This window comes from Lissotriton vulgaris, chromosome 12, assembly GCF_964263255.1.
Source record: "Lissotriton vulgaris chromosome 12, aLisVul1.2, whole genome shotgun sequence".
Classification (NCBI taxonomy): domain Eukaryota; kingdom Metazoa; phylum Chordata; class Amphibia; order Caudata; family Salamandridae; genus Lissotriton; species Lissotriton vulgaris.
Window position 1 is genome coordinate 70,169,701 of NC_141700.1, and position 24,493 is coordinate 70,194,193.

The window sequence follows — 24,493 nt, forward strand, 5'->3', positions numbered from 1 at the left end:
CTAATACCCCATTTCCTTGTATTTAACATGCACATTCAAATTAGGCATGCAACTGGCCCAGGTAAAAATTAAAGTTCAGCCTAACGCTCAGTGGTTTGTCGACACCCATCTCTTGGCAATAAAGTATGGTTTGTTTCATCAGTCCTGCTATATACCACTTAACATACTATTGTTGGAATAGTACACAAAACACGTTTAAAACATTTAACACAGACAATTAACGTTTACCAACTTTTAATTAAAAAAAATTACAAAAAAGAACGTTATATTTATATACAAAAGATCTACATTTGTTAAACTCTAATTAGAAGTGTACATATATTTTTTTACAGTGCTACACCTTTTAACTCTTATTTTGATCTGTGAAAAGTTGTAGAGCCTTCTGAACCAAGTTGCCCTCAATTCCACTGTGACAGGCCAGCAGTAGCGTCCAAGTTATCCTTAGTTGAGACTGGAGTCATTTTTGATGTTCTCAGCTCTTCAGAATGGAGGAGAGTAGGCAAAGTTTATGGAGCAAATGCACAGGATAGGGAAATGTCTGGTAAAACAGAAGTTGTGCTCTCTGGCAAAAACCCGGTCTGAAACATTAGTCCACCCAAAAACAGATTGAAATGTATGTTGGTTGGTGCAGATGCATCTGAACAAGTAGAAAAATAAGAATGAAATGCATGTGTGCAAATGCAGTTGGCAGCTAGGACCACTGCTCCAATGTAACTATTGCGCTGCATAATGTTAAGCAACTGAGAAGCACAATTATTGCTTTTCCTGTAACTTCATTAGAACCACTCAGGTCTCACTGACTAATCTGTCTACATTGATGGTCCTTCTTCTCCCCACCTCCCTCATGTTCAAGCCCTCCCTTGTGCGCCACAGTTCTACTTTCTGCCAAAACAATCGTCTTATTTATACAGCTTCTGTATATTCCATCACAGCCTGGCTCTTCTTCAGAAGATACTAAGGATAGATGGGCATCTTAATGACAGGTTCCTCCAGTGTACAGGAGCACAGTGCATTTTTTCAGTGGAACTAAATACCATTTTACTCAACAGATGGAAGCGGACAGCAGCAGGATTTTTATAATACTGCAACAGCAACGATGCAGGTGTCTCAATTAGAGAACTGGTGGTACCAGGACCCATACCAACTGACGTTTTATCAAACCCAATCTAAAACTGCGGGGCTGGCATCTCCTCCTCCCAACTAGTCTTGTACTTTTCCCAAAAGCAGCTCTTCTGCAGTAAGATCCCGATAATGTTGATTAAAACTTCTATGAAGTCTGAACATTTACAGTTTTATTCACTGGGGGTGGGGGGGTTACTGGGATGGGTGGAAGATTCGCACTCAAACACTTTTTAGTTTGTGCATCCTCATTAGTAATTAAAATGCCCTTATAAGGAAAAGAAAAGTGTCCAGCACAGAAGACTAGAGTTTGAAGGACAGCTGTCTTTTGGGACCTTCACCAAGCATGTGGTAAGGCACATTTTACATATTCTGCAGGTACTTTACATGGTGAGACAGAAGAACTGCACTACCCGGAAAACATGCTCATAGTTAGAGCTATTTTTTCTGCCTGGGATCTCAAATCAGCAGTTATAATGTTGTACCAGCACACAACCGTAAGGAACAGCATGCATGCAAAGTTCTTTAAGAACGTGCAGAATATTCAATTACAGCCTAACATGACTTGGATGATCCCCAACTTCCCCAAAAGCGTGGATTACCAATGAGTCTCTGCACACCATACAAAGGTGGATGACCCAGAGTCAAGTAGTGAAGTTTGTGGGGTTGTTGAGAAACATTTCCTTTGAGGAGTACAGTCTCCTGCATAAGGGCTGCTATGACGTCTGATGAGAACAGTCTTAATACTGCAAGGGCCACATTTCTGTAATACATTTCCTGAAAGTCTGAATTACCCACATATACCCAAGGCGTCGGGCAAAGTCACTCAAATGTTTGCCGTTTACTTTTTCCTTGGTTAATGCCCACCTTTGCAGTGCTTTTACACAGTTGCCTGATGTCACAGGAACTATGTACCATGCCAATTTTTAGTTGAAGTTTTAAACAACCTTAAATCTAGATCTAACCTACATTTTTGGGATATCTACAAACTAAGTTTCAAGCAGACTGAACACATGTGGCACTATTGTGGCTATCCACAATACCTGGAATCGATCTGACTCATGAATATACACTGCTCTCTCTCTCTCGCTTAACCCCTTGCATGCTGATGACGGCCCCCATCCGTCATGCATCACGGTGGGCATGTGCTGATGACGGCTGGGGGCCATCATGAACCCGCCCACTCTTTAAAACGGCCGCACAGCGAGAAAATTCGCTGCGCACGCAAGGGGTTAATGCTTCGGGATTTAGGAACAACCAACGAAAAACTCAATGTAAAAACTATTAAAACTTCAACTTCTGATATTCTGGGGAAGCCACATGGCCCCTGAATCAAGTAACTATCAGTGTAAGACCACACAGTATAATTAGCTCAATACCAGATCCACGGTTTTCTTCGGTGCCTTTTTCCTTACAGCACACCATCTTATTTTTGTTGAGACAATTACTTTAATTGTTTTCAAGGCTCAGTGAGCCTTCATGGTAAGGGGAATATAGGATCGACTATAGCCAACTGAAGTTGTAACATATAAGAGTTTTGTAACAAAGACGAAAACAAGTCAAAGTCTTAACATGTCAAAAAGTCTGTGCATTCTACTTGTTTCTATAGAAACACAACCTGTACTAGCCTGGAGAAACCGAATAGCTAAAATCAGAACCAAAACATGTTCTACTTCTGTTTTCTATTCAAGAGTTCTACCCAAGTATACAACAATAATGAACGGATGGACTGGAGGCAGATGATCTTAAGTGTATGTTGCACCTCCACAGATGCTAGACTATGTACGTTTTTGATTTCTCATGCCTACAACTGTGAAAATATTTTACAAACCTGGATTCGGAAATATCCATGCAGTGTAAAACTTAACTACTCAACTGAAGATATGTGGCAGCTAATGACGGTTCAGTACAAATATTTGCCATTCTGAAGGTTTTGCAGATTTAGATTAATAGATTATAACCTATGTCTATATCTTTAGGGCTACTTTGAAGATCAAAAACATGCATTAAGCAGTGCACGCAGTGCAGCATAATCGCAATAGGCCCCTACCATCCTCAGATCAATGTCAATGTTAGGGCATTGCTATAAAGAAGTCCGTCCAGCATTTATTGGATGAACACCTGATTGCACAGCTTCTGCAAGGGAAGCTTTGGTTGTAGAGCTGTCTGCCTACAGGTCACCCTAATTACTGTCCACTTGTATAAGGGACAACGCACATCTAACACATGCCCTCTGAGGAAGTGAACTGGTGTTTATACTTCAATTAACTTGGTTGACTGAGAGCAGAAAGTACATTTAGTGCAAGGAAAAATAGTTTGAAATTTTGAATTCACAATCTGCTTCTCCCCACGTGCAGACGCCCCTGAATTTACCAAATATTTTACCTCTGGGAGAATCATACATTTTATAGGAGTGTAGAACACTCACAGGAAAAATCTGGGGGAGGGTAGTAAATTAAATCCGAATAGTGTGCAAAGACAGCTTGTTCCTTTTTGGGAGAAGAAAAGACTACTTTATGTGGAGCAGGGTACTCATGGCAGAGCTCCAAACATGTATCAACGTGACCGTAGTGCTTCATGAACTACAACACAGGGGAAAGAGACGTGGCTAGGGGCAGATTGTGCCTAGTAGTAAGAGGTACTTTCTATTTAGGAGCTGTCGTGTACTAAAAAAAACAATACGCATGCTGAAGCTGCAAACTAAAACATCTGCAGGAACCAACAGTTCAATAAAATAATATTCGGTGGAGAAAGTCTACCACGGGCAGAAAAAAAGCTACAATGTTCTAAAACATCCTTCATCTTACAGTATTTGTGGGTTTGGCAGATTTTACATCGCCCATTTATAAGGCACTAGTAAAAACTTGTCCCTATCAGGCTGAAATGGAAACACCCTTCTAACCCTGCTGCCTCAGAGTTTAACTGAGAGAAACCCGTCGCAGCACTCAACTTTCAGCGATCTAAACATTTCAAGGACGGCGTGTTAACCGATTGCTAATACAGGATAATGTTTAGGCATTATGCATTTCATCATTTGTCCAGAATATCACCCTTGTGACACTGGACTCCCTGTCCAAGGAACGCTCAGATTTCCTTAGTAAGCCCAATGTGGCACCTCCGTCCAGAACAGTGGCCAGGTCCTAGCCTTGGCGGTTGCGGAAGTCAACACTGTGTACTACTATAAAACATGTTGCCACCTGCAACTGAAGACTACATCATCTCTGATAGCTGGGAATACTGATCTATCCACAGAACAATGCAGCTCCTCAACCAGTAGCTTTCATTAGCAGCAATGTCAATGATAGACGAACTGGACCTTGATCCCATATGCCTCGTTTTTGGTACTGCCTGGTATGTGTGATGCGGACATGCTCAACAGAATATCTCAAATAGGCAATATTCTGTAGACACTGAGCACCCACGCAGTGTGCATATCGAGATTTGAGCGAAATGAACCATCTCCAGTTAAACTTCCAAACCGCAACGAAAACCCAGAGATGTGGATGAAAAACATTTGCAAACACTTCTAACTGTACTTTACCCAGGTTCTTTTGGCATTACCAGGGTAGTCACTGACCACATAAACAGAATCACCATTGTCCTTCTGACAAGTGCTGCGTTCAAGCCTATCATGTGCAGAACAAATAGTACCCAGTCTTTAAACAAAGGATAAACTTGAATGTCCAGGTCATGGGTTTGGACAACCCAAGTCCCAAATTTCCAAAATGGAACAAACCTCATTAGACCAATCATAGTACATTCAGATGGCTAGTAAAATGCATGTGATTCCTACCCTGGTCTTTAATGCACAAAAATAATCTACTCCTGGTATCTTAGAAGAGGGTAAATAATGTGCGAGAAAGAGGATGTCACATATAGCTGCTCTGGCTAAAAAGGAAAAACCATTCTCTTGGTCAACATCTGCGCCAGGATCCTTGCCTCTTCTCAGCAGAGGACTGTACCTTTGCCTTTCCGCTGCCACCAAGAGGGGCAAGATATCTCCTAGGCCTGCCTACTGCACATGAACAAGGAGAGGTTCACCACTTAATTGCCCATTGCAAGAAGGACTAACACTAGGTGTTTACCTCTCCGTCAGAAACAGAGCACTACCTGGGTCATGTCTGCACCAGAACAAGCAGCACCAACATCCCTCACCAACCCCAACCACTGCAGATGTTGGAATTTAGGACAGCCTCTGGGAAACACTAAGCAATGTGTGCTGAGTTTCTATGAGGTGAATAGCAACCTCCCTCCATATTTATTACATGGCTTCCTGGACGAGAGGGAGTGTTAACAGCAGAGAGCACGAGAGAGATGGCACAAGTAGTCATCGTTTCACTTTTGCATCTTCTTTGATCTTCCAGAGCATCAGTTCCATGCAAGAGCAGGCATCTTCGCTCGAATCATGCCCATCCACTGTTGGAATAAACAAATCACAGCAAAAGATTTATTAATGAGTCTTCAGGAATAGATTCTGCCCAATGTCTTTAACACAAAAAAACAAACAAACTATTCCTATTGGAAGACCAATTACTAAACAGTAAAATATTTGAGCAGTGACCACAAACTCATTCATTTTTATCCCGTATTAATTAAATACTATAATAATGAATTGAGTTTGCAACCACTCATTCATAAAATAAGCAATCCACCAATACATTTCAATTCAAGCTAAAATTCCCATCTTACCTGAAATATATACATTCAACTGAAGCACAGACATTTTTAACTACCAGGCGTATGATTATTACGGACTTTTCAAACCTCTACCCACAACCGATCAACACCACAGACCATCTAAGGCCACCAAAGGCTCCATCTCACCTACCATCACACACATCAAACCACAGACCACTCACTAGAACTTGTAATCTCTGCCTTACGCTTGCCTTTGGGAAATAAAGAGACTACGGCCATGCCTGGATGAAGTATAGATACGAGATCGACAATACGAGCCATTAAATGTTGCGGTTGTGCATTGTGTCCTTAAGAATGCTACAGGGAGTGTAGTCAAGTGTGGACCTGATAGGTATGGGCTGTTGCAAGAAGTGATATGCATACAGAATTTGCTAAATGCGGCTGAAATATTTATCAAGCATGAGTGCTGCTTGCGTGTGCAGATCTCTCAATGTTACACCGGTGTTTCATTTTCAAGTGTGTATTAGAGAATGGGGTGCTGATTCTGGAAGTAATGTGCATACACGTGAGATCATTGATGTGCACTCATGCTGTAGTGCTAAGGTAGAGTATGGGACATGAACAGAAGACTGCTCAAGCATGAATAATGCATACATGAATACTCAACCAGAATCAGTAGATGTGCTTGCCTATTGTATCAACAGTGTTAAGTTAACAGGGCATGTGGCACTGTTTGCATGCTGCAAAGATGTGATCATGTAATTATCCATATGAGCTAGTCCGGTTCAGAGTAAAGCACAACAAAAATATTTGTCATTAAAGCATCTTTAGTTTTACAAATCTTAAACAAACGATACGGTAATTCTTTCCAATTGCAGATACACTCTGTGTCCTGCTCTATAGATACTGCCCTAGTATCCTCACCATGATGTAGCCCAATTTAGAGACAAAAAGATCTCATTAGTACTTTCACAAAAGCAGCTGGAACTTTTACTGGATTCATTTTAACCAGTTCAACACACCCAAGGTCCTGGCGGACTCTAGGTGCATGTCAAATTCAACTATATCGGAGTCTTTTACTCAGTTTTGCTTTTGAAATGTTCTATTAAGGATCTCAAAGCGTTCAACCACAAACGTGAAAAACTGTTTTTCATCACCAAATGAACATTGTTTAATCAATGATTTGTAGAGTGCTGCTCATCACCCACAAGGGTATCCAGGCATGGAGTGCAGGGGAGTGGATGCGGTCCAGAGGTGGAGTAGCCATTCCAGGTCTTGGCAGCCAGGTAGGGATACGTGCAGCTGCCGCTTCTGTGGAAGTGGGGAGTGTGTCGAGGAGGCAGGGCGTAGCTGTCTGCCGGGTTGGTGGAAGTTCAGTCTGTGGCTGAGGTAGGCTGGTCCTTTGTTTTGCAGGACCTTGTAGGCGTGGGTCAGCAGTTGGAACTGGAACCTCATTTGGATGGCTTGGGTGACGGTGCATCTGGTGTTGATGGGGAGCCATTTAAATCTGGAGGATGAGGAAGCAGGCTAAGGAGACCGTGTTTATCTGCTTCTTCATGGTGACTAGTATGATGCTCAGGTTTCTGCCGCGGTCTGAGGGAGTGGGCGAGGGGCCCAGTTCTGCTGGCCACCAGGAATCGTCCCATGGGGAGGTGTTGCTCTAGAAGAGTACCTCTGTTTTGTCGGTGTTGTTTGAGGCATTTGTTGTGCATCCATCTGGATACGCTGGTAATGCACCTGTAGAAATTGATTTTGCCATTTGTACGGTTCAAGGATAGGGAGAGGATGAGCAAAGTGTCGTCAGCGTATGATATGATGTTCATACCATAGGATTTGACCAGCGTGGTCAGGGAGGCCATGTAAGTATTGTACAGGGTTGGACTTGGTGAGGACCCTTGGGTAAGGCCGCAGATGTTTTTTGGGCCTAAGGTGTAAGGCGGGAGGTAAGAGACGTGGATCAGGGCTGCAGTCTCTCCCTGGTCTACGATGTTATCTGTGGCTGCGATCAGGGTGGTTTCTGTGCAGTAATGAGCACTGAATCCAGATTGGGAAGGATCCAGGAGGCTGTTGATCCCTAGGTGGTTGGAGAGTTGTCTGTTTATTGCTTTCTCCTGGACTTTAGCCGGGAACGGGAGCAGGGAGATGGGCCGGTAATTCTTGAGTTCTCGGTCAGCAGAAGATAATTTTTCTTAACAGAGGTTTTACTTCTGTGCATTTCCATTCTTCTGGGAAGGAGGCAGAGGTGATGGATGAGTTAAGGATGGTGGTGAGTTTCTTACTGATGACGTTTCTCCCCAGGTTGAACATGTGGTGTGGGCAGGGGTCTCTAGGTGCTCCTGAGTGGATGAAGCTCATGATGGTAGCCTTGGTTTGTATAGTTAGTTGATCCCACATAATGATTATAGTGTTTGAGGTGGAATTGCTGCTGTTGCAGAGTTTGTCAGAGTTGTTGCTTGTTAGTTGCAGGTTAAAGTGTTCGCATTTGGTGGTGATTTTGTTGCAGAATAAGTCTGCAAGGGTGTCACAGAGCTCCTGTGAGGGGGTTACAGTGTTCTCGTTTGCTCAGGGGTTGGTGAATTCTGATGATGCTGAAGAGTTCCTTGCTATGGTTGGGGCTAGCTTCAAGGCGGGTGGCTAGGGCTTCCTTCTTGGTATTTTGCAGGCTTATGTGATATTTATTGAGAGCCACTTTGAAGTTGGCTTGGTTGCTGGGTGCTTTCTTGGTGCGCCAGATTCTTTCTAGTAGTTTGCCAATTCATTTAATTCAGGAGTAAAGCAGCTGGTGCGTTTGGAGGGTCTGCTTGTTTTGTGGGTTAGAGAGGTGCGATTGTCAGTGCAGTTAGTGATGCAGGTGTTGAAATTTGGATGGCCGCCTTGAGGTCGGCATAGGTTTCCGGGGGGTTTTGAGGGTGTTGGTCCATAGATTTTCTGTTACCTTGAAAAGACTGTTTACGGTGACAAACATTTTACGTTCAGGTGGGAAAAAAGTGTTGACCAAATCACATGTCCATTCGCATATAGTCACTTGAAGGATAGCCGAAAGCTAAAAAAGAAGTTAAGAGAAAATATCCGATAGAGACATCTAGCCGCAGATTCCTTAACTTTGAATTCTCTCCAGGCCCCAGTCAGTTTGTTTTTGGCCTCCTCGAGGCCTTTAGCGTCTGGAACAGTGTACTCATGCCTTCGGAATTTAAAACGTGCAAGACCTGTACGTTGCAGATGTCAGCAACGGATCTACATACCATTTTTATGTGGTGCTTGGAATAGCAGCACGAATGAGGAGTGAACCACCTGTCAGAGGCTGTAGCCCAAGTCGTTATGGGAACGTCGGATGAAGTTGCTGTTGGCTCAGCTGTCCTGTTCAGAAACCAAGTAGTGTTGATTATCCTTCTGTTCCGAGGCTCCTGCTCACAGCAGATCGAGGAGTCGTTCCTGTGGACGCCGCTCTCCGAGGAGCCATTCCCGTGGACGTCGCTCGTCGAAGTCAGGTAAATCGCACCGGAAGGGTTCAAAGTCACGGAGGCCCTCGGCCTCGCGAAGTCGTGACGCTGGTGTCAGTTCCAGGGAGAACCTGGCTTGGCAGTTCGGGCTGGACTGTTCCCATAAGGGACAGGGTCAAAAGGTATTTGCATATGGCAGGGTCTAAACTGGGGTGGCATGGTGAGCAAAAGAACAATAGATTTAACCCAGATCTTTTGAGTAGGGGTGAATGTACGATTTATTCAGCATTCCGTCTATCTTTTGTTTGCATAGCACTTTTCTCAGTTATAATGCAAGCAGCTCAACAAAGAATTCATCCTTGCCGTGGACAGCCCCTCCTGATAAGGAGGTCCGCAGACTAGACAACATTGGTAAGAGCTTCTCAGCCATGGCCGCTACTTCGATTAGAGCCTCCAACACGCTGGATATCTATGGGTGATAAGACAGCCAGAAGTGGTCTGACATTTCATTACTCTTGGAGAATCTCCCAGAGGATAATAAAAAAATTAAAAAAAATTAAAAAAAGAAGTCCAGTAAATCCTCATGGAAGGGCAAGGGTCTCTTCAGAGATCAGATGTGGCAGTGAACATTTCTTCCACTGCCTTTAGGCAAATGGCAGGGGCAGCAGTATAGCATTGCCAAGGATGGCTGAAAGCAACGTCATTTCTAAAAGAGGTGCAAATCAAGCTCCTCCATATGCCTTTCTGTGGGGAGAACCTGTTTGGAAAACATGTGGATGATGCTTTGCAGTCCATAAAATAGGACACCTAGACTACTCGTTTATTAGGCACTTTACAGCAAAGGCACTTTTAATCCTTTTGGGGCAGAAGCCAATTTAATACTTGGCCACAATTCCAACAGAGATATCAACCCAACTTACAGGAGTGTTTTCGAGCCAATGGCAGAATCCACCTACTCTAGCTAATCAGTAAGTCGCCGTCCTTCAGCTGGAGAAAAGACCCGGGATACTTCCAGAAGACAATGATATGACACAGTCTCCTGTCAACTAAGTCCCACTTCAATTCGGCAATCTCCTTTCCAAATTCTTCAATCACACGAAGCTCATCTCTTTCAACAGACGAGTGTTGGACGTGATACAACATGGTCACACCCTGGAATTTGTTTACAAGCCTCCCAATCTCCTTCCCTGCAAAGCATTACATCGTTATCTTCCATTTTAAAGAAGGACATTTAATTGCTTCTATCCAAGGGCACAATAGAGGAAGTCCTGTTCAATCAGCACAACATGGGATTCTATTCCAACTCCTTCCTCATCAAAAAGAGGTCAGGAAAGTGCAGGGAGGTGATGAATCGGAGGCTCTTAAACAACTTCATCAAACAGCCCTTCAGGATATTATCTCTGCAGGAGATTCTGCAACTGGTGGACGCAGGGGACTCCATATCTTCACTAGTTCTGCTGCTCTCATATTTCTACATCCCAAAACATCTGAAGGACCGAAGGATTCTCAGGTTCGAGGTGGCAGGGTGCCATTATCAATTCAAGATGCTCCCTTTTGTGTTCAGATCGTCTCCAAGGGTATTTACCAAGTGCATGGCCCCCGTGGCGGTCTTTCTCAGATATTCAGGACACCAGGTGTTCCCTTACCTGGACGACTGGTTGATAAAGGATCCTTCTTTTCACTCAGAAAAACCGGCCACCAAGGCCTGTCTGCAAATTTTCCAATCCCCAGGCCTCAAGCTCAAGAGGTGAAAATCCTCCCTCATTCCATCCAGATCGGCTGTGTACCTAGGAGCAATTCTACACACAAAGGTGTCAAAGGCTTTTCCCATGGAGGAGAGGATTATCCGCTTACAGTCACTCACAGAATCCCCATCTTCAAAAGAGTTCACTTCTGTAAGAACATACAAGTCCATGTTGGGGATGCCATCCTGCATCCCATTAGTCCCACACTGTTGTCTTTACATGTGACCTCTGCTAGGAGCAACTCAATGCTCAGTGGATCTAGTGGCACTCAGTGGTGGCTGGTGAGATTCCTAAGTGGTGAGCCGTAAAAGTTAGCCATGGCTTTGACATAGCAAGCGAGCAAAGCAAGGGAGCCTGACTATCATAAGTGTGTTTGGGCGGAGAGTTCAACTGGAAAAACAAAATAGGAAATGCCACATTTTTAAAATTATTTTTAACAAAGAGCTTTGTGAGAACACAAGAAAGTTTAGAAAGCAATTATAAATGTGTGATCTCAAAATATTAAAAAAAATTAAATCTCATCCCATATCTTAGCGCAATAAATATGGCCAACATTTATAGAAGCAAGATAAATTGACTTCAAAATTCACTGAAATGTATTTTATCTACACGTAGGAACATTTCACTTTAGCACATCAGATTATTTTAAACCTGAGAAACAGTCCTGCCCTCCCCTTATGACAATGCCATTAGTTAAATAAGAGGCAAGTCAGCTGTCATCTATACGATATACATTATACATGTGTTGGACAGGCCACATGAAGGGCTCGCTCCCTCCCCTCATGACAGGGCCCGGACACCGGCCCTCCAGGTGCTACCCACAGAAGCAACCCGCTCCCCGTCCCCTACGGGACTCCTGCCCCCGGACATCTCTGTATCATTGGGCCGGGCCACTGTCAGCTCCATTGTCCGGCCCGGCCGCCATCTTGGACACTGCACCACGAGGCCGCATGGCCTCAACTCGACCCTAACCCTGGGCCCGGCCAGGCCCCGACATCCCGGCACCACCATCCACCCAGGAGGTGAACGAACCACTTGGCAGGTCAATGGGAGAAAGAAGTGTCAATGGCTCTCCCCCGCCAGGTGCCGATCGCCCCCAGCTTCCCCGGGCGCTGGCTCCACCCCCCTGCTGGGTGTCTGGACTTCCTCATCCCGGACCTCCCGACCTCCAAGTGCGAGGGTCCGGACTTCAAAGGGCGCCAGACCTATAACTGGGGCAGCTCCAGAGCAGGAAGGCAGTTGTATCCTGGAGTCGAGAGACACCGTGAAGAACTCATCCTTGACGGACTACTGGCGCTGCCGTAGCCCTGCCTTGTGAACTGTCGTCCTGCCCGCTGGCGCTGCCGCGGCTCTCTGCAACCTTCATCCTCGTCGGGACCTGCTGGCACTGCCGCGGCCCGTTGTAACTTCCATCTTCGTCGGGACCTGCTGGCGCTGCCGCGGACCGTTGCCACCTACGATCCCCTCGGGACCTGCTGGCGCTGCCCGTCCACCTAGAACACCAAGCTCGAGGATTGTGAGCTACCCATCATCTCATCGGAACTACCAGATTGGTAACAAGACTGTCCCGCTACCCCCTTTCCCTAACCGAGACTCTATAATCGAGGGGACCCCTGAGTCCTGACCTCCTTGTACCATTCTATCGTACCTCAAGTTTGCTTATAAAGAACGTTGAACTTTATCTTTGTGTAGTGTCCATCTGTGGGGGGGAAGTTACTCGTCTGTACGATCGCTGGAGACGGCCCTCACCGGAGGCCTCTCCCCTTGTCCTCGGCCGACCCTCCAGGTCCCGTCTAACATTGGGGGCCAGCGGCGCGATCCGAATCAACGCGTACGTACAGAAAGTGACTCACCCCACGACTAAACCACAATGACAACCAAAGAGAGCACAGAAAAATTCCAGATGGAGAAATTGGAAGAGTACAACCATCGTGAGTTAAAACAATTTTGCATCGAACTAGGCATTGCTACCACCGGTCTGAGCACGAAAGACGATTTCAAGCACGCCATTGAGTCTTGGGCGGAAACCGGGGCTGCCAGACCCCCGGACCAAGACCGTGCAGCATCAGAGATCAACACCACTGCTCCCGAAGAGCGGAGAACGGGTCTCTCACAGGAAGAAACAGACTACACGAACTAGAGATGGCACGACTCAAGATGGACGGTGAACTAAAGCTAGCGGAACAAAAACTGAACTTGGAACACCTACGGCTCCGAGAAGAGCGGGAAGAAAAACAAAGACAAAGAGAACTCGAAGAAAAGAGACTAGCGTACGAACACGAGCGCAAACTGGCAGAGATAGAACTACGGAAGCAAAACAAAGACCTGGGGGTGCCCGAGCAACCGCGCACCCCAGGAGCTACAGAACTAAAGGTCCACATCCCCAAGGATGTCGTCCGAGAGTATTTCCGAAACGACGACATACAACAGTGGTTCAAGGCCTACGAGATCGCCATGACCTCCCACCGGATCGATCGAAATGACTGGGGAGCCGGTCTATGGGGGAGGTTCGTCAATGAAGGCCGCGATGCCCTGTTACAGCTGCCAGACCATCAAATGACGTCCTATGATCACATGAAGGCCGCCCTCCTCACTCGATATGGACTCACACCCGAGATGTACCGCCAGAGGTTCCGCGACTGCACCCGGATCCCGGGTACAACTTGGGTAGAATATGTGAACTATTTTAGCCGAGCCTTCGAAGGGTGAATCAAAGGTAGCCGAGTCACCACCTACGAGCAACTCTTCAATCTCATTGTATGGGAGCACCTCTCCAACAACTGCTTCGTCGAGCTCAGGCAGCACCTCCTCGACAGTAAATTGACTGATCCACGGCAGCTCGCCGCCGAGGCTGACCGTTGGGAGAGCACCCGAGTGGGCCGGAGTGGACCGAACGAACAGAACCGAAACAACCAAGGTCAGCACCGTCCCCGAGGAGGAGGAGGCCAGGGCCGGGGGAGAGACACCGTCCCGGCCGCTCCCGCTACCAGCACCCCGCCCCCGGCCAACCGGGGCAACCCCCCCGATGCGCCCGGGGTTCCGAGCCAATGTCACTTGTCACCGATGCCAGCGAGTCGGCCACTACGCCAATGATCCGAACTGCCCAAAGAACCAGACTCCGGGGCCCCGCCAGGTAGCTGCCGCCGCCCTGGGAGAGGAGGAAATCTCCGAAGAACATGAAGAATACGAACAGGAACAACAAGAATGGGAACCGGCCGCCATGGTTCTGGCGTGCCTAGGGGGAAGAGACATGATCCCGCGGGCTCCCCTACCCGCCAACACCAGAAAATACAGTCAGTGGGTGAACATAAATGGGCGCAGGGCTGAAGCCCTACGTGACACGGGGGCCAGTGTGACGGCCGTCCGCTGTCACCTGGTGACCCCAGAACAAATCCTGCCGAACGTTCTCTGCCCCGTCCGTTCAGCCGACAATTCTGAGAGCCTGTGTCGGATGGCCTGCGTCCCATTCGAGTGGGGAGGAGTATCCGGCATGCTGAAGGTGACGGTCCGCGATGATGCCCCCGTGGACTGTCTCCTGGGGAACGATCGAGAGTTCCCCGTGGGCCGCTGTGGAAAGAAGAGAGCACCTGGGGATGTTGGGCCTCCCGGACTGGGCGTGCGTAACCACCCGGTCCATGGCCGTCCGTGCCATCCCCCGACCTGAAGAACCCGAATGGCCGGCACCTCCTCCCCCGATCGCTCCAGTGGAGGACACCGACCAGACTGACCCCCCAGAACCAACCCAAGAAGGGCCCGCTCAGCCCCAGGACCTTCCAGACCTGGCTCAGTGGCGACAAGAAGGGGGACCCACCCAGGAACAGTTCCGCCAAGAGCAAAAGACCTGTCCCTCCCTCGAGGGACTACGACAGCAAGCACTCGCCCAGAGTGCGGGAGATACCGCCGGGGCTCACTGGATCTATTGGGACAATGATCTGTTGTATAGCGAACAAAGAATCGCGGAGTTGGGGGCCAGTCGAGTGTTGGTGGTGCCCCTCCGCTTTAGAGGCTTCCTGTTGAAATTGGCCCACGATGTCCCCCTGGCTGGACACTTGGGACAGGACAAAACCTACAACCGCCTGGTGACCCACTTTTACTGGCCAAGAATGAGAAACGACGTCCTCAACCACTGCCGGTCCTGCCCCACTTGCCAGGCCAGCGGGAAGAGCGGCCGCAAACTCAAGGCACCCCTGCAACCATTCCTGGTTGTTACCACCCCGTTCGAAAAGGTGGGAATAGACATTGTGGGGCCCCTGGACCCCCGAACAGCACAAGGACATCGATTCATCCTGGTACTGGTGGACCACGCCACCCGTTATCCCGAGGCTGTTCCCCTGCGAACGGTAACAGCCCCGGTGGTCGGCCGAGCCTTAATGGGGATCTTCTCCCGGGTGGGCTTCCCCCGGGAAGTCGTCAGCGACAGAGGCACGAACTTTATTTCAAAATATATGAAATCCCTCTGGCAGCAGTGCGGGGTCACCTACCGATTCACGACCCCCTATCACCCTCAAGGAAACGGACTGGTTGAGCGGTTCAACCGCACACTCAAGGGAATGATTATGGGGTTGGAAGAGCCCCTCCGCCGCCAGTGGGATGTGCTACTCCCGTGCCTCCTCTTCGCCTACCGAGAAGTCCCCCAGAAGTCCCTCTGCTTCAGCCACTTCGAACTCTTGTACGGACACCCTGTTCAAGGGCCCCTCAGCCTAGTCAAAGAAGGTTGGGAGATGGCCCCCCTGAAAACCCCTCCAGACGTCTACAAGTACCTCCTGACCCTACGCAATCAAACCAGACGGTTCAGAGAAATAGCAAAAGCGAATCTTGAAGCCAGTCAGGAGGACATGAAAAAATGGTACGATCAGAATGCCTCCTCCATAGAGTTCGAACCTGGCCAGCAAGTATGGGTGATGTCCCCCACCGAACCTTGTGCCTTGCAGGACAAGTGGACAGGACCCTTCAAGGTAATCGAGCGCAAGAGCCCCGTCACCTATCTCATCGATATGGAATCTCCCCGGAACCCCCTCCGGGTCCTCCACGCCAATAGACTCAAGCCCCACTTTGTGCGCTCGGAGCTCAGCCTACTGATGGCTACAGACAGTGGAGCGGAAGAAGACTCCGAGCCCCTCCCTGACCTACTGAGGACCCGTGAAAAAGATGGTTCAGTGGACGGGGTCCGACTCTCAGAGGCCCTAACCCCGGAACAGCGCCAAGACTGTCGGGCCTCCTGCTGCAATTTGCGACCCTGTTTTCCCTCACCCCAGGGGTCACCCCCTGGTGCTTGCACGACGTGGACACTGGAGACAGTCCCCCTATCAGACATCAGGCGTACCGCGTACCAGATCGGGTACGTGCCTGCATCCAAGAAGAAGTGTCAAAAATGCTCACCCTCGGGGTCATCGAGCCCTCGGACAGCCCCTGGGCCAGCCCAGTCGTGCTGGTCCCCAAAGCTGCTGCCCCGGGCACCACTCCTGAGCTCCGATTCTGCGTCGACTATCGAGGTCTGAACGCCGTCACCAGAACCGACGCTCATCCTATCCCCCGAGCAGATGAACTGATCGACCGCATGGGGGCTGCCCGCTACCTCAGCATCTTCGACCTGACAGCGGGCTACTGGCAGATCGGCCTCACCCCCCGAGCCCAAGAACAATCCGCTTTCTCCACCCCCGATGGCCACTACCATTTCGAAGTCATGCCATTCGGCATGAAGAACGCTCCAGCCACTTTTCAGAGACTAGTGAACCAGGTATTGGCGGGTCTCGAAGAGTTCAGCGCCGCCTACCTGGACGATATCGCTGTGTACAGCCGCCACTGGTCAGACCACCTCCGCCACCTCCGAGAGGTCCTGCAGGCCCTCCAACAGGCCGGCCTCACAATCAAGGCCAGCAAGTGCCAAATCGGCCAGGGGTCCGTGACCTACCGCGGACACCAAGTGGGGAGCGGTCTGGTGGCCCCCCTTCAGCTCAAGATCGCTGCCATCCAGTCCTGGCAGCCTCCCGTCACGCAAACCGAGGTCCGAGCCTTCTTGGGGCTCACCGGATACTACCGACGGTTTGTGAAGGACTATGGCAGCATTGTGGGCCCCCTTACAGAGCTCACATCAAAGAAACACCCGAAAATGGTCAACTGGACTCCAGACTGTCAGGCGGCCTTCGAGAAACTGAAGGCCGCCATGTGCACCGCCCCTGTGCTCCAGGCTCCCGACTACAGCCGGGAATTCATCGTACAGACTGATGCCTCCGACCATGGCATCGGGCGGTCCTCTCCCAGCTGAACCCCGATGGACTTGACCAACCAGTGGCCTTCATCAGCAGACGCCTACTGGCCCGAGAACAGCGCTGGAGCACCATCGAGAGGGAGGCCTTCGCAGTAGTGTGGGCCCTCAAGAAGCTCCGGCCCTACCTCTTCGGTACCCACTTTCGGGTGCAAACAGATTATCGCCCCCTGCAATGGCTAATGCAGATGCGGGGGGAAAATCCCAAACTATTGCGCTGGTCCATCTCCCTGCAGGGGATGGACTTCACTGTGGAGCACCGACCTGGCCAGGATCACGCCAACGCGGATGGCCTGTCACGCTTTTTCCGCCTCGACGAAGAGAGTCCCCAAGAAGATGGGTGACTCTCCCCGCCTTCAGCTGGGGGGGACGCATGTTGGACAGGCCACATGAAGGGCTCGCTCCCTCCCCGCATGACAGGGCCCGGACACCGGCCCTCCAGGTGCTACCCACAGAAGCAACCCGCTCCCCGTCCCCTACGGGACTCCTGACCCCGGACATCTCTGTATCATTGGACCGGGCCACTGTCTGCTCCATTGTCCGGCCCGGCCGCCATCTTGGACACTGCACCACGAGGCTGCATGGCCTCAACTCGACCCTAACCCTGGGCCCGGCCAGGCCCCGACATCCCGGCACCACCATCCACCCAGGAGGTGAACGAACCACTTGGCAGGTCAATGGGAGAAAGAAGTGTTGATGGCTCTCCCCCGCCAGGTGCCGATCGCCCCCAGCTTCCCCGGGCGCTGGCTCCACCCCCCTGCTGGGTGTCTGGACTCCCTCATCCCGGACCTCCCGACCTCCAAGTGCGAGGGTCCGGACTTCAAAGGGCGCCAGACCTATAACTGGGGCAGCTCCAGAGCAGGAAGGCAGTTGTATCCTGGAGTCGAGAGACACCGTGAAGAACTCATCCTTGACGGACTACTGGCGCTGCCGTAGCCCTGCCTTGTGAACTGTCGTCCTGCCCGCTGGCGCTGCCGCGGCTCTCTGCAACCTTCATCCTCGTCGGGACCTGCTGGCGCTGCCGCGGCCCGTTGTAACTTCCATCTTCGTCGGGACCTGCTGGCGCTGCCGCGGACCGTTGCCACCTACGATCCCCTCGGGACCTGCTGGCGCTGCCGCGGCCCGTCCACCTAGAACACCAAGCTCGAGGATTGTGAGCTACCCATCATCTCATCGGAACTACCAGATTGGTAACAAGACTGTCCCGCTACCCCCTTTCCCTAACCGAGACTCTATAAATCGAGGGGACCCCTGTGTCCTGACCTCCTTGTACCATTCTATCGTACCTCAAGTTTGCTTATAAAGAACGTTGAACTTTATCTTTGTGTAGTGTCCATCTGTGGGGGGGAAGTTACTCGTCTGTACGATCGCTGGAGACGGCCCTCACCGGAGGCCTCTCCCCTTGTCCTCGGCCGACCCTCCAGGTCCTGTCTAACAACATGTCTTCGATTTGTGTTGTAGGAGGGACAACTTTATGGGCTATTAAATCAAACACAAGACAGCTTTTGGGCACACTGCACATCCTTAACTCAAGTCTTTGAAACTGCACTAGTATGTGGTAATGAGATGTCAGTGAAATAATGTATTTGCTTAGGATCACACGATTTGGTCAAGCAGGGAACCAGGATTGGGATTGATGGCACTGTGCATTTCAGTAAGTAGATTGGTGTCTTTTACCATGCTTGATCTTCATTCCCTCTTTAGCAAAGCATTACATTTCAGCACACCCTCTAACTAACACAATCCAATTTCCCTCACATAACAAGTCACTAGTTCCTTCCTCCAACACAACCCAGTTTCCTCTTTACACACAACTATACTATCCATCTGCAGCACACATCTCATTTGCAGTTTAGCTCACCATTTCCAGGTCTGTCACTTTATCACTGCCCCTCTGTCAATGCATCTCAGCACATCTTGAATTTTCATGCCTTTTAACTACAGACAAATTAATCTAATGCCCTGCACCGGGAGCTGCTTTTGGACTTTAAGGCTGGCAAACATGGAATCTGACCTTTTCCGCCACAACTACCCATGGTGGCTTGATTTTAGCATATATTTGTATAATGTGTAATGCCTGAAATTTAAACTCTGCTTCACCGTGATATTTGTACAGTTTTCTGTCCCAGATTTTGACCCTTGAAACTCCAATAGTATTGAAATTCTCTTGTTTCTTGTGTTTGGGGTATTTCGAAGTATAGGCTGCGGACAGTGGCAAATTTTTTCAAGACTTCAATATATGATCATTGACGTAGGCCCATTCTCCTGTGTTCAGGGGAAATATATTGGGTATGCGTTGTCTTTTTATTCATGTAAGCAGAGCCTTGAGTGATGCTGGCTGAGATTACAAACAGTACAGCTGCTTATATTTTTATACAGTGTTATATTGCGCAAACTCGCCAAGGGCAGTAGTGCTATTTACATGATCACCGGTTACCGAAAGGCCAGATTTTTTTTCTTCTCTTTTTAAGGCACGAGATTACGTGATTTGCCAAGAATCACAGGATGTTGTAATTCTGCACTTTGTACTGTAAAATATTGCTACTCACTACAGGCCGCCACAAACCCTTGTACTAGTGTTGGTGACTCGGGGCACCAAAACAAATATGTTTACTGAGCCATCAGAACCGGCCTACATCATTCACAAAATGGGCCATTTTTATGGGAAAGGAGCGATTTGTTTAATCGACCTAAGTCAATGCATGGAGTTTTCAGTAGCTTAACGCTTTCACTGCGGAGCAGGTACACAAGCCACGCAACTAGAAAGAGCTCAAATCCCTTGTACAGTTAAGCCACATACTTATCTATGAGTTTATGACATTATTTCTGTACGCTGACTCACAGGTTGAGATTCCGGACGAACTTTCATACAAGTATGACAAACCAAAACCATTTAAGCAGACTAGCAGGGGATTACTGTCAATAAAAACAACTGATTTATCAATACATTTTATTTTTAAACTCACTGTGAAGCATGAGGTGTGGCGGAGGCCGATTTCAAAACAATGCAGCAGTGCACAGCACAGTGCACAGTCCTGAGCACAGGCCTGGATCGACAACACGCTTCAGGCCTTTTAGCACATACATGGAGGGGACTGCAATGCCGATGCGCACTAGAGGACGGCGATAGCTCTTCTTCACTCTCCTCATGCACAGAGCTGTAACTGGTGCTGTGCATTAGGTGAAAATGTGATAAGAATTGTGACTGCACGTCACATTTAACAAACATGACCAGTTGGAGGTCAGCTACCATAAATGCACAGGAGGGGCAGACCTTTCGTGACACTGCTATGTTTTATATATATTCTTATTTAGCAACACATTTAGTGCTTGGGTTTGAAGGTAAATTATCCGGCCCGGGGACAGTGACGCACTTAGAAAAGTCACAAGGCCCAAATCCTCCTGAAAGCATAGGGAATAAATATCAAAATACTGCTGTGTGCTCACTAGCAATTTCAATTTTCAATGCCGCAGGTTGTTGTTTCCTGCTAATTGTAAATGAGACGCCACCACACAAAAGTTATTTTCTTTGTTTCATTTGTCAGTTACTCTAAGTGCAGCAAGTTTTTTTCTTCAGCCAGCCACTAATAGAAGCTGGCTTCTTAGTGGTTTATTCCTACGCTGTGTATACTAAGGCTCCGATTACGAGTGACCCTTAAGCCAAACCGGGGGTTCTAGAAAAAAACAAAAAACACTAAGTGCTTTTCGAATCTCGGCTCAAGTATATCCTGTGATTCTGGGCAAATCACTTACACTGCTGGTGCCTTAAAAAAAGTCTGACCTTGACTAATGTAGCCCGGGTGTTCATTTAATGCGCACCAATATCTTTGGGTCGAGTTTGCTAACTACAAACTCTCCTGTGTGAACACCACATGGCTGCTTAACTGCACGTAAATAAAAAAAATCCATAAAAAGTTATGTATATTAATTACAGCTTATCTTAATGGGGAAAATAGGCACCTACCAACCTGTATTTTTTTGGGCCTTCACTGTAACAATCCCACTGAAACATGGCTCAGCTTCGGCTGCATAACTCTTTCAAAAGTGAAAGAACACCACACATGAGGAAAGAAAGTTAGAGTGCAGACAGCTGCACCCCTCCTACAGTCTGCCCCCTCTCGTGATGACTGGTAATTGTTGCCACCCACTACTCGTTATGCCTCTCAGCCTGCCCCACCCTCTGCCATTGCAACTAATGGAGCTCTGCAAACTCCTTTCCGGGCCATTTTGTAAATGCCAGACAAGCGGCCTTATCCACGGCATTCTAACTTGGCACACCTCCTGCCATGATGTCACTGATGTAGCTTGTGTCTGCAGGTCGAAAGAGGACCTCGCCCTGGCAGCCACATGCGCAGCAGGACGTCTGCAGTTGATAACACCTGCAGCATTGAAAGTAACAGAAGCCAGCAAATAATAATTTCTTTTCAGTTGCTTGGCTTTTTAAATTCTTTTTTTGCCTCTCCCCTCAGAATGGCAGGGCAGCGCCCCTTTTGCCCCCTAACATCAGCTGCCCCTGGTGGCACTGATATTTTGAAGACAAGATTGCAATCACACCAAAGAGGACTTATGCGTTACCTTTGTTCTCTCAATTGGTTAGCTTGGCTCCTCCTCACACTCAATTCGGAACTTGAACTCCAAGTCTCCCGAAGGACTGTGCTTCAATTCTACATAATACTCGCACTGCTTCTACAAACAAATGTTACTCTGCAAAATGGAAACGATTTTGCTCATTGTAGGAAGCTGCCTCTTTATGTGGTATATCAGATACCTGATATACAATGTAAAGAGATAAAGCCACAAAGGGAAATCCCTGGAAACCGATTCTCACATCACCCTCTCTCTCTTTCGTACCATACAATTGTAAAGCAAGTATTGGTCCCTAAATATATTTTCAGACTAAATTTTTTTTCAGTTTCAGTATTTTTTTATTGTTAAAAAAAGACTTTTGTCTACTGGTTTTAAAATGTCAGAAATTCTTCTGAAAACATATACATGAGCAAAACAAAAATTTGAAACAAAGTTTCTACATACAATTTATAAGTTTCATATCATAAAAAATACTTTTCAAAGAAAACAATACATAGCACAAAGTCATAAATCACAGTAGTTTCCTCCCTCACTAGGCAGATCTATGGCTCTCTATATTTTGTGCGAGTCAAATGGCCTCAACTGTCGCCGCTCAATCTCCAAGCATGGAGGTGGAGACTGGACAGGTTCGGGTGGAGGACAGTCCCCTGCTGCTGCGACAGAAGGTCCTCCTGAAGAGGCATGTGAATCGGGGGATCGACTGACATACTGAGTAGCTCGGGATACCTGTGCCTTCACGACCAGTCCGGAGCCACAAGGATGACGTGGGCCCGGTCGCGCTTGATTTTCTTCAGCACTCTGGGCAGAAGTGGTATAGGCGTAAAGGCGTACAACAGACCGCAACTCCACTTGCGACGAAAAGCGTCCCCGAGCGAGTGCCGCCTTGGAAATTCCAACGCGCAGAACTAATGACATTGCACGTTCTCTTCGGTGGCAAATAGATCTAACGAAGGCTCTCCCCACTTCAGAAAGGGGCCTTGCGCCACATTCGAGTTCAGACGCCATTCGTGACCAATCATGCACCTTCGGCTGTGCTCATCCGCCCTGGCGTTCAGAGAACCTGCCAGGTGTTGAACCACCAGGGTCACGCCCTGATGTTCCAGGCACTGCCAGAGGAGCAGAGCCTCCTTTCATAGGGTCCACGACCCCACCCCGCCCTGTTTGTTGCAGTACCACATGGCGGTGGTGTTGTCCGTGAACACCTGCACTACACTCCCCCGGACAGAGGGGAGGAATGCCTTCAGTGCTAGACGAATCGCCCGCAGCTCCAGAAGGTTGATATGGAGCCAGGACTCCGCCGGAGACCAGAGGCCTCTGTTCTCCGCCTCTCTTATGTGGCCTTCCCAGCCCTGGAGGGACGCGTCCGTCACAACTACGTGCTCCAGGTGGGGAAGGGAGAGGGACCTGCCGCTGACTCAATCGCGGTCCGTGAGCCACCACTTCAGCTGTCTTGCAGTGTCCTCCGAGATCATGACATGGTCGGACAGGTTGCCCTGATGCTGGGGGCACTGACACTTCAGGTCCCACTGCAGAGCCCGCATCTGCCACCTGGCGTGATGCACCACAAGGATGCAGGAGGCCATCAGCCCCAGAAGCCGCAGCGTCAACCTGACCGAGACCCAGGATAAAGGCTGAAAGATTGGAATCAGAGCCTGAATATCCCGGACCCGCTGTTCGGGAGGATAAACCCGAAGCTGCGCCGAGTCGAGGACCGCTCCGATGAAGAGGAGCTTCTGAGAGGGGCACAGGTGTGACTTCGGCACATTGATGGAAAACCCCAGTTGGTGCAGGAGGTCCGCCGTTGTCTGGAGGTGGCTGACGACTGTCTGGGGCGAGCCCGCTTCAACAACCAGTCGTCGGGGTAGGGGAAGACTGAAAACCCTGATCTGTGCAGATGAGCTGCGACCACCGCCATCACTTTCGTGAACACCCGCAGGGTGCTGGTAAGGCCGAAGGGGAGCACGGTAAACTGAAAGTGCTCATGGCCTACCGTGAATCGCAGGTAGCGCCGGTGGGCCAGCAGGACGGGGATGTGGAAATAAGCGTCCTGCAAGTCCAATGCTCCCATCCAGTCTCCTGGGTCCAGGGCAGCTAATACCTGAGCCAGTTTCAGAATTTTGAACTTCTCCTTCCGGAGGAAGCCGTTGACGTTCCGTAGGTCCAAGACAGGGCGCAGGCCCCCTTTGTCCTTCTTGGGTACCAGAAAGTAGTGGGAGTAACAACCACACCCTACTTCTGGCCCAGGAATGCGCTCGGTAGCCCCCTTGGCGAAGAGGGCCGTAACTTCCTCTTGCAGAAGTTGCAAATGATCCCCCGACACGCGGTGGTATTGCGGTGGCATGGCTGGAGGGGTAGTCTCGAAGGGAAGGGAGTAGCCCCTTCAGACGATTTGCAGCACCCACATGTCCGACGTGACAGTGCGCCAGTGGAGGAGGTGATGGCGAACCCTGCCCCCCACTGGCGTCACATGGGCCTGAAAGCATGGACTAGGAGGGTTTTGAGGCGGATGCTGCAGGGGAAGGTGTGGACTGGCCTCGCCGTTGTCCCCGACCACCTCCACGGCCGCCACTGCGCTGTGTATTAGTTTGCAGTGCGTGGCTGGCAGAACGTGTGGGAGCACCCCTTCCTTGCTCACGAAAGGAGCGAAAGGCACCCTTTTGCTAGCGTGGCGCCGAGAGGCCCAAGAACTTGGCCGTAGC

General features: G+C 49.1%; 1 protein-coding gene across 2 annotated transcripts in view; it reads right to left on the reverse strand.

Annotated features, from left to right (window-relative positions):
* Positions 1-220: 220 nt before the first annotated feature.
* The window catches only part of REXO1 (RNA exonuclease 1 homolog), a 268,509-nt gene continuing 244,236 nt past the window's right edge, over positions 221-24,493 (reverse strand). Inside the window, exon 16 of one of the 2 annotated variants that reach the window (XM_086947165.1) lies at positions 221-5,535. In XM_086947165.1, the coding sequence (XP_086803291.1) occupies positions 5,447-5,535 (89 nt within the window). In that variant the 3' untranslated portion in view covers positions 221-5,446. The remainder of the gene's footprint in view (positions 5,536-24,493) is intronic. The other variant, XM_086947166.1, reaches the window with a different exon arrangement.